Here is a 17,591-nt window from a genome sequence, read left to right on the forward strand (position 1 = left end):
TTCTACTTCAACATTTTCCGCGGTGCCTTGGTTTGTATTCTTCTCAACGTTCTTCCTTTTTGGACAATCCTTCTTGAAATGCCCTTGTTCCTTACAGTGAAAGCAATATAATTTACCAGATTTATATTTAGACCTTGACTTTGATCTACTCCTATCAAATCCACCCTTTTGGTTTCCTCTTCCTCTTACAAACAACCCATCTCCCGAATTATCTTTACCATCAATACCCGTCTTCTTTAACTCCTTAGAGTTCAAAGCCGCTTTAACGTCTTCCATGGAAATTGTGGTTTTTCCATACATTACGGTATCAACAAAATTATCATAAGATGGTGGTAAGGAACAAAGCAAACCCAATGCTTGGTCTTCATCTACAATTTTGAGATCAATATTTTCCAAATCCAAGAGATTTTATTATAATCATCAATATGATCTATAATAGACATTCCTTCATGCATTCTAAGAGTATGTAATTTCTGGTTAAGATATAAACGATTAGTTACGGATTTGGTCATATACCTCTTTTCCAACTTGTTTCATAGCCCATTTGGCGTCGTTTCCGTCGCTACTTCTCTCAAGACCTCATTGCTCAAACACAACAAAATTGTTCCATGTGCTTTGTCCATGAGTTCTTCCTTTGCTTCATCGAACAATGTTGTTGCTAGAGCCGTTTTCCCCTTCAAAGTTTTCTCCAAACCTTGTTGCACCAAAACAACCCTCATCTTTAGCCTTTATAAATTGAAATCATTCTTTCCATCAAATTTCTCAATCTCATACTTTGCCGCCATCCTAGATCTCTCCCACCCGAAGCTCCGATACCAATTTGTTGTAGGAAATGGCTCTTCCTAGAACAATCAATCAAGAAATGAAATCAAAAGTAAATGAAGCACACACAACATAAGGAATTATAGTGGTTCGATCAAGATAATCTACATCCACTTTGGAAGAGAACGATAACGATTTCACTATGTATCCAACAAGATTACAAGATATTGAATAAACCCCTTCTCAAGAACCCTAGCTCCCTTTTGGTGTTCACTCTCTCTTTTCTAATAAATAAATTTCTCTTTTTACAGAAGAAGAAGAAGACTTTCTTCTTATCTCCTGATGCCTTCCAACAAACAAAAGTTAATTGGGAAAACGGGCCGGGAAAATGGTAAACCCAACTGAATACTAAACCGTATTCAAGGCACATATATTACAGTTAAGCTAACTAAGTCTAAATAAAATGATACTAGGTATCACCCGGCCTACGACCGGGCACAACCTTTTCGTCATTAGACGGGACTTAAGATCCTAGCGTAGATATGTTATAAGATTAGATTATGTTAAGAAATTTGAGGGTAGATTTAGTCGAGGTATGGAAGAAATGGGGTTAGATTTAGCTGATTTATGGAAGAACTGGTTACAGATATGTAGAATTGTAGGTCACTAACACCCTTATATTACTTACATTGATACCTGCGGCTTTCGGGTTGTAAAGTTTAAGACTCCACGCAGATGTCGTGCAATCTCACCCTGCTTGACACACATAAAACTTAACAAAGTTTTGTTGTTCAATTTGCATACTGATGCAACGTCAAAATTGTTGCAGGTTAGCGAATACAGCTACGACTATAACTATACTCCATATTTGTGTGGTATGCTATGCTGTGAAAGGCGCTCTAAGCGTTGGACCAGCGCTTAGACAAAAAAGGCGCCTAAGGCGCCAAATTATGCTTGATGTTGTTATTTTTAAATTTCGGGCGCTCTCCTGGGACGGCTTAGGCGCCCTAGGCACTAGGCGCTGGGCTTGGCGCCTCGTCTTGCCCAACACCTTTTACAACATTGGTGGTACGTAGTTTGATGGTATATTATATATACAATATATCATACTTCAAAAAAAAATTGTTTGGTACGAAGTTTGATGATATTATATATATAATATATCATTCTTCAAAAAAAAATTGGAATACACAATTCGATTTAATGCAATTAGAGTTTGACTTACTTAGAGACTTAGAATTTGGTAAACATTCCGTTAAGAAATCCTTCGAATGACATTTAACTTGGAAATTCCAGCTTAATAATCTGCAAGCAAATCAAATTAAGTTCTCACGACTCTAATGTAAGTATTTGGAGAAAGGAAGGATTGACTCCGTTGTACTGAGATAATTGTTTATAAGTAGGCTAATATATGTGGTTCTTTCAATAGTTTGTTTATCATTAGGCTACTTGTTTATTAATACAAATTTTAGGGTGTTGTGGGGCTGGGAGGAATAACGGACAAAGTTACCTGTCTACCTTATCAAACTCCTTGGAAGATTAGGGATAAATTTGTGTCCTCGAGTGCTCTCCATCCAAGTCGAAAGACCATCTTACGCTGCCGAATCTCCAATTACTGCAATTATTATGTTGATCTTTATATGTACCCATAACGGTGTAAGTTAATAATGAAAAGAATTTTAACTGTTTTATCCAAACACAAAATTGGTTAAAAAGATCAAAATCCACAATTCCTGAATGAAAATGATATTTAAATTTTGATACTGTTTAAATGGAAAAAAAATGTAAAAATAGCCGGGATGTAAACAGTTTCATCCTACCTATTTTCAAATACTTTTTCTTATTCTTAATTTACATCAGGATGCATACGGTTTCATCCTTGTTATTTTTTAAGTTTAAGTCAGGATGAATCCATTTTCATCCTTGCTATTTTTTTTGGTGTCCACTTCATCCATAATAATTTTTACTCTTTTATTTGAACCATATTTTAAAAATATTTGGACAAAGGACCCATTTTCCATTATCCAAAAGAGGAGTACAATAAGAGAAAACACATAGCAGGTAAGGAAGCTTAAAATGATGGGTAGACAAACGGTAAGCAAGTACGATTTGGTCCCATCTAATCACAAACTCCATCCAAACAAATTCTCTATACAGGTTGCTCGCCTATCCACACCCAAATGAGCAGTTAATAACGTACTTATCACCAAAAAAATGATCCATTGCATTCATGTCTTTGCTTCTGTTAACATATTTATTTTCCTAGATTGGTATAATTTAGAGAAGTCTAGTTAAAAAACTTGTCTTGAGTTGGATGGTTCCGATGTAAAGATTGCAAGCTCTCAGGTAGCGCCCATAAAGAAACGAAAGAAAGAAATCATATACTAACACTTTTTTGTTTCACGGTATCTAAAAGGTGTATAATATATTGCATCTGCACAGGAATTGACCATGATCAATCGGCAGTATTTTTGATCGACCGGGAGACCTAAGGTTTTAGCTGAGGCCGAAAAATAGTTATAGTTAGCTATAGCCTGGTCATAGCTAGGGTTATAATGGGATAAGCCGTGCAAAGCTAATGTTAGTTATAATGGTCGAGGCATTATCTTAGCCGTCCAACCTAGAGAGAATCCTCTTAGCCGTCCAACCTAGAGAGAATCCTTTGTCCATCATAGACACCGCCTTTGATAATCCTAATCGTCCTTTGTCCATCATAGACACCACCTCTTCTTGGAACATTGATTTGTGATTGTGATAACCAATTGTGAACGATAACCCGATTAGTCATTCATAATCCGCGTTAGGATTTTTATTTATTTTTTCCTCAGCAAAGATCAGATGTTATGTTTTTTACATTTTTAAATGATAGATATGTTGAGTCTAATGCGAGGAAATTTCTGTACTATGTCTAGATGGTGAACCAAGATTTCAGCAGGATTTCGGTATAATTTCATTATTTGTTTACCAAAAATCGTTACACTATCGTCTCTAGACACTCTAGACACATACAACTCTCACAAAGCACTCATGTGCACTAATCTCACAGTGCACACTACTTACTCACTCACACCACTCATAAACTCACGATGAGTAGAGCTCTCACCTCTCACTTACACTGTGAGGACTCAATGCCACTTACTTGAGTGACCACAACTGAGGACCATAATTAAACACCTATTTATACTTGCCTAGGAACTATCTAGAATATGTCCCTAAAGCACCGACTAAACTAGTCTAGACATTTCTAACTAGTACATGATGGATTTTATACTCTAGATACTTCTTCAGGATCCCTTTATACACATGCTAATTATCTAGTATTTATATACTCCAGAAAACTCTAGAGGATTACTAATGGACTTGGGCTTCACTAATGAAGTCTGTGTTGATATCTCAACAAGATATAGATAGTCATGATGGATGCGGCTTAAGAACCATTTTATTGTCTGTAACATATTTATCGAACTGTTTAACTGATTCCATGTATCTAAATGGTGATCAATAGCCACGTGCACAAATTTTTGTGTCTTCAGAAAGATTTTAACCATGATGATACAAATTTTAGTTAGTTTAGATACATGAAACTTGAAAAGCATAAAAATTTTATGCATGTAAATCCACAATTTAACCATGAAACCTCTGATCAATGTAACAAATCACAAAAGCTGTTTAGATAACGTTTCCACTTGAAGGCCAAAACATCAGAAATCAACAGAAATTATATTACTGGAATTCACCAGATAATGGCAAAGGAAGGCCGCAGCCTGCCCTTGCTGTATGCTGGCTTGCCTCTTCTCGCCAACACAAAATCTTCTTCTTCTTTTTCCCCTGAGCCTTAATACTCAGGCATTATATTCTAAATAAAGAATAGACTGATAACATATGCGGCATGATGATTGATGCAGTATTCGGAATTCTTTGTTTTTGAAGCTAGTGCTCGTTACCGAAATGATCGTCTTCTCAATCAACAATTTCATCTTGGACTTCATGAACAATACCTATACTGCCGGCTTGCACTTAGTTTACTCGAAAAAGGCTTTCAGTGAAAGTATAAAAACAGAAATAACCCTTCATGTATTTGACAGACGCATCAACTGAGGATATTCCATTTATTGTGAACTTTTTACTGCTAAAACTTCTCCTTTTCCAATTATAGTAATAGAATGAGAAATCATCGTCTTCTGGATAGTGTATGATAGATAAGTCTGTTCCTTGAATGGGATGCATATGCTCAAACCATGATAGCTTCCAATCAAATGGTGGCGTCGAGAAGGATTCTTCCATCCAGTGGTAATTACTATAACTGCTACCTGTGATACTTGTACCATCTTGATTGTCATCATGACTATCGTATAATATGCACATTTTAACAGATTTGTTATTATTATTCTTTATCATAGTATCATTCAGGTAGTCATCCCTAGTTGTCTTCAATGCTAAAACTGCTAAACGGCCACTGCCTTCCTTTAAAGTGGCGTCATAAGGTTTAGTAATATCTCGGATAATGAAAGTAGGAAGTGATATCACTCTAAACCTTTCGCTCCTAACATTAAATTCAACAATACTAGGAACTCCATTATCATAGATATCAGACTGCCAATATATAGAACCATTTGTATGAACAGGATCTCCAATCTTTGTTGGAGACACTGGTGGGGCATCCTCAATCCTTCTCCACTGATTGAGGTGTTTGCCAACAGTCAACACCTCACAGGCAAAGTTTGTGCTACTTGAATCCAGAACCCACATGGCAAGAACTTTGTGCTCTTTGGTGAAAGGATCATATCCAAGGTCATAATGACCGAAATTAAGATTTCTAACAGGTGCGGGTTCTTTTCTAATTCTGGATCTTATCCAAGGAGTCGATTCTCAGGTGCTTGGGTTGTAGAGACGAACACTATGCTCTTTTCTGTCTAAGAAGCAGATTAAACCATTCACAAAATTGAGCATGTGTAAGTAATCAAGGCACCGATAAGGGCCAACAGGAATTTCCCTTTCGAAAGTTGCTCCTCCTTGTTGGCCATCTTCAGATGGCAGTAATAGCTTGGCTGATAATACACGTGCATAATTTTCAGAAGTAAACATCTCGACGAGAATGGATGCCCCAACAGATTTTGATCGAGTAAAGTGCAAATCAATGAAGTAAGGATCTTTTTCGATTAAATATTTCCAGTTTTTGCATACGCACTTGAGCCTCATTACTGACTTCACTCTCAGTCTGCTGAGTATCTCCCAGAATATAAAATCATCACTTATCCTACTGATACTGCTGCTACTGTTAACAGGTGGCAACTTTTTAGAAGAATCAGCATGTTGATGGAGAACCAAAGGTGTACCTGTTATTGTTCGAGACATATCTATTTTAGTTCTGTCAACACCTAGGACTGTGACATCATTTGAAATAAGTACTGTAACCGGATGTACCCCTATATGTACATCCGACTTAAAAATGACTCCCGTTTTTTTCCCATTTACAAATATAGGCCCGTTGGATGTTTTTCATCCAAATCCGTTGGAAAAGTCAATTTTTTGGTTTTATGGTCAATTTATCCTTGACCGAGATGAGAAATTGAGTTGCAAGATTACAACTTTGTCCTCTAATAAAATTCTAACAATTGATTAGAAATCAGAGATTGAATCTCATCCAACAATACCTAATACGCATCTTCCCCTGAACAGAAAACAACTTCTTCTTTCTTCTTCGTTCTTTTGTTCTTCTTCGGTTCCTCCCCGAGCAGCAAAACCTTGGGCTTCCTCCTCGTGCAACAACACGCAAACACCTGCAATCTTTGTTAAACTTAAACGACAACACGTTAATCTTGTTTTTCTCCTCAGTCCCAGGTACTAATTTATTGCCCTAATTTGAAATTTTTGTTTGTATAGACTTATTTGATGATGGGTTTCCTTATTTTTGTGCTATTATGATGCTAAGAAGATTTTGAATTTGGTGAGTTGATCTTGGAGTTTCTGTGTTTGGTATATTTTGCTCTAATAGATTGATACTGGATTCATTTTCCCCTAGGGATTCATAATTAATCAATTGATATTGGATTCATTTTTTGATTGGTTTCACAGTTCTACTTTTCCCTAATCGATTGATACTGGGTTCAATTTTAATTGTTCGAATTCGTTCGTTTCTCCCTAGTTAGTTTTATGTATTGATATTTGATTACAAGTTTTATGAATTGAAAATGAATCTAGCTGGCACTAATTTTATCTATACCTTATTACAAGTTTTGATACGATAGTGATCCTGTAAATGTGTATAATACTTGGTATACTAACTGTGTGGATGCTAGTAAAGGAAAATGAATGGGCTATGGTATGTTGCCCAAATTCCTGAATACAACTCTTTGTTATGTTCCCCAAATTCCTCTACCAACATTCGTGGAAATCCCAGTATACATGTTGTGCAACATTTCTATTATACCTCGTTTTCGAATAGGATTGCAGTACTAATGATTATCTACATAATACGCCAACTGTAGCTTTGATTTAGTAAATGAGTACTCATCATTTCTTAGTGTCATGCTTAAGAATCAAGGGTTTTATTTTTGTTCCATTGTTTTGATTTGAGATTTCTTAATATAGAATTTTTGAATTTATAGATCGTCCAAAATTTCAAAGAATTTTTGAATTTATTTTTGTTTGCTGGATAGATGATTAGTGTTCAATTGTGTTCTTACATATGCAGGAATGGATATGCCCATCTTACATACATGAATCTTCAAATTACTTGTGTTTATAGTTACACATACTGCATACGTTACTCCTTCATGGATATTACCTTGAGTTGATACTGTCTCCCTGTTTTGGTTATCTAGAATATGACTCTGGAGACAATCCATATAAGAGACTATGAAACATACTGTTGATGGGGGAACTGAATGTTTCAAAGGTCATGCAAGGGTCATTATTCTGGGTGTGACACAATGCTTTGAGTGTGCCATTTGGTTGTTTCCTTCTCAAGTTAAATTCTCTTTATGTACATAAAGCAGAAATCTCTGGAACAGCTGCTCACTGTATTGATTAAGTGGGATGAGGTAGTGTAAAATTCTCTCTAACCTGCTCAATATTTGCTGGAGTCTTTAAGTTCTGTCAGTGCCTTGAGATTAATGTCTGTTTCAGGTACACAGTGGGAAGGTGTTCGATGCAGAAATAGTGGTGGTGGTGGTGCAAGTGGTACATAATCTTCCCAAACTCAGCACGGAAATTGTTTGTCTTTCCAATGTATACATATCACTTCATTTGCGCATGAACTGTGCTAATTTAGAACAGTATGAAATAACATAAGTTGGATTTTGTATTAATTTTTGAGTAGTTTTTGCACAATAGTTTGAGAAAAGCCTTGAACGACCCATCTACCACAAAGCTGAGTTAACTCAGCAATTTGATGAGCCACGTGTCAGTTTCTGACGACGTGTACACAGTTCACATGGTGGAACAGAAGCGATTCGAGTTGACAAGTGAACTCTGCGATTTTAAAAGAGTTAATAGCATGGTAATGGTGAACTCAGCGATTTAAGGGACTAAAAAGTAATTTTAAGTGGACTTAACTGCCATGTGGAGGATAACTCTCCGTTAACCGTTATTTCAAAAAAAAAAAAAAAAGGTGTATATTTGTAAAAGTCAAAAAAACTGGGTACACTTGAAAGCGCACATAAAAACAGGGATACATTTGTACTTCACCCGATCCCAAAAACATTCTTTTTTTCCGATACATCCTTCATGGTGGTTTTGGTCGGCACCACCGATATCCATACCTATCGCCCAAAAGGTAAAACTTCAAATAAGCTATACTGAAATTTAAAAATAGCGTTCTATATGTGGCTGACTCAGACCAATTATGTGGACATAAGGACATTGTCAAAAGAATGTAATTACACGATAAAGTTCACTTTGAAACAAAATTCAAGATGAAGGTTAATCGGCTGGTAAAGTCATTGAAGTATAATTATCATATCATATAACTATATCGGCTCTAGTTTATGCTCAAACGCTAGAACTAGGATACTTATTGGGACAACCTTAGCTTAGGTTTGGTATTAGTTTAGGAGGGTCTCTGCGTAGTCCAGTGTCTTTGTTACTGTCATTAACTGCGTTCTTATATGAGGAGGGGCTCTATTTGGAGTTGTGTCCTTTGTGATGGGACACAATTTTCTCTCTTGCATCTTTTCTCTTGTTTCGATACGATTCTTTTTTATCGATCAAAATAAGATAAAATTGGATGTGTGTATCAGGGTTTTGGTTTGCTTGTCCTTTGATGCTCTAAAATTCTAAATTTCTCGTTGGATCACCAACCATATGAAAACAAATAACCCTAATTTTAAGATACAACTTAAGCAAAACAAAAGTTATAAGACGTATTGAAAATCACTTACCAATCGTTTCCACTTCATCGTCTTTAAGTATTAAATCATCCCGATCGGGGATTGTCATCTCGTTAATTCAAAGAGAAAGAAAATAATGAGTATGACTAAGTTCTCAGAAAAGTTTATTTAAATAGCACTACGAGGTCACGGTATCTAAAATTGTGCCTTTTTCCTTTTTCAATCTTTGATTGTTTAAGTGAGAAAAAATTGGAAATCTTTGTATTTAGAACTAACTTTATAAGGGGAGACCACATAGTAGCCTTGGGGTTTTTACCTTATTTACGAGGGTTACTTCTGCGACCAGAGACGTCAAGTAATTCCGAATTGACTAGTACTAGAAATATGTTATTACCAAAATACCCCTAACATAAATAAAAAAAAAGAAAAAAAGAAAAAAAAGACATATGGAAGGACTTTGATTTAGCAGTATTATTACGCTTAGGGCGGAGTTTGCTTTCGTCTTCTTTTTCGGTAAACATAACAGTAGCAAGCCATCCAGTTTAGTTTTTGATGACAAGATATATGCTGGATTAGCAAAGGTATGCTGGATTAGCAAAGGTATGCTTCTTTTGGGATATTATTTTTGATTTTTGGATTCTACAAATATAGAATGGTTTATGGCTCTGTTATCCTGCACATTTCTGATGATGAAAGGGTGGAACATTAGGAGTTTTATACTTCTACTCCGGGCTCAAATGTCTAGAAATTCATAGAATCAAAACTAAAAGAGGGATTGGTGAGTCAGTTTATTTGTCTCTCTTGTTTGAAATTACAATCTTCATATTGTAATGTAGTTCAAATTCTGTCTGTCACTTCCACGCCTTAGGTTTTGATTGTTTACGGTCTGGAAAGATTTGCAAGCATGTGCGGTGTTGATCATTTCTGTCTCAGTATAAACAAACCATCTTGCTATCAATTAGTCTCTGTACAAAATGCCTAAATAAACCTTGCTCAGCAGGTTAGATTGTTAAAAAATATCAGCCTTAAGAGAAGCCATGTACTGTTCATATCTAGTTGATTGTGATCAGGACAAAGTGGATTAAACTTGATATGACCCTGGTGACCTGGTCCGTGAAGAACTAGATAGGGAATCAAACAGCATATTGGGTTTGTTTCTTGGTTTTGGTCTTGGTTCAGATGCTAGTGAACAGTTTGGGTATTAGTTCGTGGTGTCCTATAATTTTCATGCAGATGCTGGGTGTTTTCATTCTTCTGGGTGGTTTCTTTTTTATGTTCTTTATTTCTGAGTTGTGTTTACTTCGCAAGTACTTTAGTGGTGGTATTTTCTTGCAAGTGTTGTTTGAAGTTGAGGGGTTTTTTTTCCTCGCGTTTTTAGGGTCACTCAAAAGGATTTAGGGGCCAACAATAAAACAAAAAAGATCACCCAAAGGAAAAATATAGCCAACCCTTATCTCGCGTAATTCGTAATGGCAAAATTACCCTTATATATTCGGAGGATATGATAACATTTTTATCCTCCGATTTCAATCGGAAGCCAAAATAATACCCAGACTTCCGATTGTAGTCGATGCAGTAATAATGATTTCTGTTTCATTTTTTCCATTTCTTTTTCATTTTTGAGTTGTTAGAGTTATAGAGAAGAAGGTGAAGGAAAAAAAAAGGGAAAACCCATTTTATCACTACAAAAATGGATGGATATGAAGAAGAAGGTGAGAATCATGGCGAAGACGATTTGGGGTATATGTTGAATGATCCAAACTTTTGTGAAGAGGAAAACCTAGATGACCCTTTCATGGAAGAAAATGGAGAATCGCCTGATATTGAAGCTAACGATGCATGTAAAACACAGGTATTGTGTTAAGAAACTCAAATACTCGATTTGCATGCGTTTGTGTGCTTTTGTAAACAAGAAAAACCGATTATTGCATGCATTGAATGCCATGAACCACCCAGACTCGGTAGATAATTTCTCGAATAAACTTACGAATATAACACACAGAGTACCAAATATGTATATTCGGTAGTTCCAAGAGAGTAGTTTACTGTCGAATATGAGAAAAAACCCCAAACTGGTTTTCCAAAAAAATCTATATTTGGTAGTTATGTAGACTTATTTACCCCCGAATGGCCCCAAAAACGAATTCCTCAAAAAATTTCAAAACTCAGTATTCTTATCCTTTACAATCGGTAATATTCGGAGGATAAATTTTTTTTGTAAAGCCCGAATGTACGATGACCCAAAAATCAGAATTTGGGAAAAACTGATACTTTTCAAATTTTGAACTTACAATAATCGGAAGTCAACTCAGTTACCCAAACTTCCGAATATGGGTTGTCTAACCTTCTATATTGGCCCTTGGAACCACCTAGAGCTATGGCATGGTTTGTTCTGAACTTGTAATATTCGGAGGATAATTTTTTTTGTAAAGTCCTGAATGTACGATGGCCCAAAAATCAGAATTTGGGAAAAACTGATACTTTTCAAATTTTGAACTTGCAATAATCGGAAGTCAACTCAGTTACCTAAACTTCCGAATATGGGTTGTCTAACCTTCTATATTGGCCCTTGGAACCACCTAGAGCCATGGCATGGTTTGTTTTGAACTTGTAATATTCGGAGGATAATTTTTTTTTTTGTAAACTCTCGAATGTACGATGGCCCAAAAATCAGAACTTGGGAAAAACTGATACTTTTTAAATTTTGAACTTGCAATAATCGGAAGTCAACTCAGTTACCCAAACTTCCGAATATGGGTTGTCTAACCTTCTATATTGGCCCTTGTAAAGTCCCGAATGTAAAACACAAATCATTATCATTTATCTGCTCTTCTTTACTTTACACCGTGACTACCTCCCATTCCTACACGACCACGGGTTTGAGCACCTTCAGTTGGAGCAGCATCAGTTGGAGCACCTTCAGCGCTCGATGAAGCTCGAGTTCTTTTACCCGTCTTTGATACTGCCACCTTGGGCGGATGCCTCTTCGTGACTTTCTCCCCAAACTGGGAAGCATAATCTTCGTTATCTATATTATCAACTAGGTCTCTAGCCTCTTTGATCTTCTCAGCTGGCATGGGATCTCCGCTCTTCAGGCATGCAGTTAACATTTTGGAAACACGCTTGAACCTATTCACCTGTTTTTTATACGTAATGACATAACATCAAACTGTAATTACCTAAGATTTATAGGAATAATATAAAATGAACAAAAATATAAGAACACGCACCAGTCTATCATAACCAGCTGGTTTGTCTTTGATGATACAATTATAACTTGAACCCGCCGCAGTAGTATTGGATTTGATTTCACGGATAACCAAAGGATTTGATACGTTGTTATACCAACTCATATAGTCTGGATAATTTTCATCACCTCGGGTGGTTCGTCTACCAGTGTCAATAATGAAGTCATTCCTCTTATCCCAGTTATCAAGAACAGTAGGTGGGCCTGTGTGAACAATCGTGAGATTGTCACCACTAGAAGAGCACAACTCCAACTCCAATTTGTAGTAATCCCCCATTTCCTCCGCAGGTTGATGTTGTATATACCCGTGTTGTCGCATCACCCTAGAGGGGTTATACATCACATATCATGTGGGGTGCCAGAATGGTCCAAAATAAAGGGACAAGTCCGACCGAACATTTATATGCCCACTGGATCGATCTTCCTTGTATGGATCAAAGCATACGTCTGAGGCCTTCAACTGGTCCAAAATCTCCCTCATGCGAATCAACTGCTGCTCTTTTGTCCTAGAACGGTTGTCTTCAAATATATACTTTGTTCCTCTAGGAGTACCTTTGCACCACCCCAGGTTTTCTCCGGCCAACTTCAGGATAGGGAAGTGGTCATAGATCCATGCCTATATACATAAGAAACCAAGTTTTAGTAAATAGATTGTGTATATTTGGTAGTAATTTCCAAACATTATTTCCGTTTATATATAATCGGAAATAAAACTAAGTACATATCCACCGAATAACCAACATTCGGAAATAGATATGGATCATTTCCTAACGAATATGCGTCATTTGGAGTTCAGTAACATATAGTTTTTCTGGCCTGTATATTCGGTTCTAATATCAAAAGAATATTTCCGATTATATATAATCGGAAAACAAAATAAGTACCTAGCCACCGAATAACCAACATTCGGAACAAGAGATGGATCATTTTGTACCGAATATGCGTCATTTGGAGTTCAGTAACCTACTTGAAGGCCAAAACATCAGAAATCAACAGAAATTATATTACTGGAATTCACCAGATAATGGCAAATTAAAGGCCACAGCCTACCCTTGCTGTATGCTGGCATTCCCCTTCTTGCCAACAAAAAATCTTCTTCTTCTTATTCCCCTGAACCTTTACTCAAGCATTATATTCTATTTAAACAATAGACTAATAACATAGGCGGCATGATGCGCAGTATTCAAAATTCTTTGTTTTTGAAGCTTGTGCTCATTACCGAAATGATCGTCTTCTCAATCAACAATTTCTTCTTGGACTTCATGAACAATACCTGTACCGCCGGCATGCACTTGGTTTACTCGAAAAAGGCTTTCAGTGAAAGTATAAAAACAGAAATAACCCTTCATGTATTTGACAGACGCATCAACTGAGGATATTCCATTTATTGTGAACTTTTTACTGCTAAAACTTCTCCTTTTCCAATTATAATAATAGAATGAGAAATCATCGTCTTCTGGATATTGCATGATAGATAAGTCTGTTCCTTGAATGGGATGCATATGCCGAATCCATGAATGCTTCCAATCGAATGGTGGCGTCGAGAAGGATTCTTCCATCCAGTGGTAATTACTATTACTGCTACCTGTGATGCTTGTACCATTTTGATTGTCATCATGACTATCGTATAATATACACATCTTAACAGATGTGCTGTTATTATTACTGTTTATCAAAGGATCTTTCGAGTAGTCAACTATAGTTGTCTTCAATGCTAATACTGCTAAACGGCCACTGACTTCCATTAAACTGGCGACATAAGGTTTAGTAATATCTCGGATTATGAAATTAGGAAGTGATATCACTCTAAACCTTTCGCTCCTAACATTAAATTCAACAATACTAGGAACTCCACTACCATAGATATCAGACTGCCAATATATAGAACCATTTGTATGAACAGGATTTCCAAGCTTTGATGGAGACACTGGTGGGACATCCTCAATCCATCTCCACTGATTGAGGTGTTTGCCAACAGTCAACACCTCACAGGGAAAGTCTTTGCTTCTTGCATCCAGATCCCACATGGCAAGCACTTTGTGCTCTTTGGTGAAAGGATCATATCCAAAGTCATAGTCACCGAATTTAATATATCTAAAATGTGAGGGTTCTTTTCTAATTCTGGATCTTATCCAGGGAGTTGATTCTCCGGTGCTTGGGTTGTAGACACGAACACTATGCTCTTTTCTGTCTAAGAAGCAGATTAAACCATTGACGAAATTGAGCATGTGTAAGTAATCAAGGCAACGATGGGGGCCAACAGGAATTTCCCTTTCGAAAGTTGCTCCTCCTCCATGGCCATCTTCAGATGGCAGTAATAGCTTGGCTGATAATACACGTGCATAATTTTCAGTAGTGAACATCTCGGTGAGAATGGATCTCCCAACAACTTTTGATCGAGTAAAGTGCAAATTAATGAAGTAAGGATCTTTTTCGATCAAGGATTTCCAACTTTTGCATACGCATTTGAACCTCATTAGTGACTTCACTCGCAGTCTGCTGAGTATCTCGCAGACTATATAATCATCACCAGCTAGAGTATGACTAGTACTACTTCTACTGTTAATGGATGGAAACATTTGATCAGAATTAGCATGCTGACAGAGAACCAAAGGTGTACCTGTTATTGTCCCAGACACATATGTTTCAGTTCTGTCAACACCTAGGACTGTGACATCATTTGAAATAAGTACTGTAACCGGATGTACCCCTATATGTACATCCGACTTAAAAATGACTCCCGTTTTTTTCCCATTTACAAATATAGGCCCGTTGGATGTTTTTCATCCAAATCCGTTGGAAAAGTCAATTTTTTGGTTTTATGGTCAATTTATCCTTGACCGAGATGAGAAATTGAGTTGCAAGATTACAACTTTGTCCTCTAATAAAATTCTAACAATTGATTAGAAATCAGAGATTGAATCTCATCCAACAATACCTAATACGCATCTTCCCCTGAACAGAAAACAACTTCTTCTTTCTTCTTCGTTCTTTTGTTCTTCTTCGGTTCCTCCCCGAGCAGCAAAACCTTGGGCTTCCTCCTCGTGCAACAACACGCAAACACCTGCAATCTTTGTTAAACTTAAACGACAACACGTTAATCTTGTTTTTCTCCTCAGTCCCAGGTACTAATTTATTGCCCTAATTTGAAATTTTTGTTTGTATAGACTTATTTGATGATGGGTTTCCTTTTTTTGTGCTATTATGATGCTAAGAAGATTTTGAATTTGGTGAGTTGATCTTGGAGTTTCTGTGTTTGGTATATTTTGCTCTAATAGATTGATACTGGATTCATTTTCCCCTAGGGATTCATAATTAATCAATTGATATTGGATTCATTTTTTGATTGGTTTCACAGTTCTACTTTTCCCTAATCGATTGATACTGGGTTCAATTTTAATTGTTCGAATTCGTTCGTTTCTCCCTAGTTAGTTTTATGTATTGATATTTGATTACAAGTTTTATGAATTGAAAATGAATCTAGCTGGCACTAATTTTATCTATACCTTATTACAAGTTTTGATACGATAGTGATCCTGTAAATGTGTATAATACTTGGTATACTAACTGTGTGGATGCTAGTAAAGGAAAATGAATGGGCTATGGTATGTTGCCCAAATTCCTGAATACAACTCTTTGTTATGTTCCCCAAATTCCTCTACCAACATTCGTGGAAATCCCAGTATACATGTTGTGCAACATTTCTATTATACCTCGTTTTCGAATAGGATTGCAGTACTAATGATTATCTACATAATACGCCAACTGTAGCTTTGATTTAGTAAATGAGTACTCATCATTTCTTAGTGTCATGCTTAAGAATCAAGGGTTTTATTTTTGTTCCATTGTTTTGATTTGAGATTTCTTAATATAGAATTTTTGAATTTATAGATCGTCCAAAATTTCAAAGAATTTTTGAATTTATTTTGTTTGCTGGATAGATGATTAGTGTTCAATTGTGTTCTTACATATGCAGGAATGGATATGCCCATCTTACATACATGAATCTTCAAATTACTTGTGTTTATAGTTACACATACTGCATACGTTACTCCTTCATGGATATTACCTTGAGTTGATACTGTCTCCCTGTTTTGGTTATCTAGAATATGACTCTGGAGACAATCCATATAGAGACTATGAAATACTGTTGATGGGGGAACTGAATGTTTCAAAGGTCATGCAAGGGTCATTATTCTGGGTGTGACACAATGCTTTGAGTGTGCCATTTGGTTGTTTCCTTCTCAAGTTAAATTCTCTTTATGTACATAAAGCAGAAATCTCTGGAACAGCTGCTCACTGTATTGATTAAGTGGGATGAGGTAGTGTAAAATTCTCTCTAACCTGCTCAATATTTGCTGGAGTCTTTAAGTTCTGTCAGTGCCTTGAGATTAATGTCTGTTTCAGGTACACAGTGGGAAGGTGTTCGATGCAGAAATAGTGGTGGTGGTGGTGCAAGTGGTACATAATCTTCCCAAACTCAGCACGGAAATTGTTTGTCTTTCCAATGTATACATATCACTTCATTTGCGCATGAACTGTGCTAATTTAGAACAGTATGAAATAACATAAGTTGGATTTTGTATTAATTTTGAGTAGTTTTTGCACAATAGTTTGAGAAAAGCCTTGAACGACCCATCTACCACAAAGCTGAGTTAACTCAGCAATTTGATGAGCCACGTGTCAGTTTCTGACGACGTGTACACAGTTCACATGGTGGAACAGAAGCGATTCGAGTTGACAAGTGAACTCTGCGATTTTAAAAGAGTTAATAGCATGGTAATGGTGAACTCAGCGATTTAAGGGACTAAAAAGTAATTTTAAGTGGACTTAACTGCCATGTGGAGGATAACTCTCCGTTAACCGTTATTTCAAAAAAAAAAAAAAAGGTGTATATTTGTAAAAGTCAAAAAAACTGGGTACACTTGAAAGCGCACATAAAAAAGGGATACATTTGTACTTCACCCGATCCCAAAAACATTCTTTTTTTCCGATACATCCTTCATGGTGGTTTTGGTCGGCACCACCGATATCCATACCTATCGCCCAAAAGGTAAAACTTCAAATAAGCTATACTGAAATTTAAAAATAGCGTTCTATATGTGGCTGACTCAGACCAATTATGTGGACATAAGGACATTGTCAAAAGAATGTAATTACACGATAAAGTTCACTTTGAAACAAAATTCAAGATGAAGGTTAATCGGCTGGTAAAGTCATTGAAGTATAATTATCATATCATATAACTATAT

General features: G+C 36.4%; 1 protein-coding gene and 2 long non-coding RNA genes across 4 annotated transcripts; 2 read left to right on the plus strand and 1 right to left on the minus strand.

Moving 5' to 3' along the window:
* The first annotated feature begins 6,415 nt into the window (after window positions 1-6,415).
* LOC113319677 lies at window positions 6,416-8,072 on the plus strand. Of its 2 annotated transcripts, none has more exons than XR_003345745.1 (3): window positions 6,416-6,603; window positions 7,457-7,805; window positions 7,891-8,072. It is a non-coding gene; the product is annotated as an uncharacterized LOC113319677 (long non-coding RNA). The 2 variants fall into 2 exon arrangements; XR_003345746.1 differs by having other exon boundaries at window positions 7,587-7,805.
* A 5,502-nt stretch (window positions 8,073-13,574) lies between these two features.
* LOC113316585 (putative F-box protein At1g32420) lies at window positions 13,575-14,918 on the minus strand. Its single transcript, XM_026564748.1, has one exon. It carries the CDS (start codon window positions 14,916-14,918, stop codon window positions 13,575-13,577), a length of 1,344 nt encoding a protein of 447 aa, XP_026420533.1.
* A 1,555-nt stretch (window positions 14,919-16,473) lies between these two features.
* On the plus strand, window positions 16,474-16,928 carry LOC113315235. The gene is made up of 2 exons (XR_003342873.1): window positions 16,474-16,661; window positions 16,747-16,928. It is a non-coding gene; the product is annotated as an uncharacterized LOC113315235 (long non-coding RNA).
* Window positions 16,929-17,591: the final 663 nt, after the last annotated feature.

The sequence above is a fragment of the Papaver somniferum genome, chromosome 10, assembly GCF_003573695.1.
Source record: "Papaver somniferum cultivar HN1 chromosome 10, ASM357369v1, whole genome shotgun sequence".
In the NCBI taxonomy this organism is placed as follows: domain Eukaryota; kingdom Viridiplantae; phylum Streptophyta; class Magnoliopsida; order Ranunculales; family Papaveraceae; genus Papaver; species Papaver somniferum.

Bases quoted from the DNA above. Each gene is read 5' to 3' on its own strand.
- LOC113316585 (XM_026564748.1), bottom strand. From the start codon at position 14,918: ATGTTTCCATCCATTAACAGTAGAAGTAGTACTAGTCATACTCTAGCT.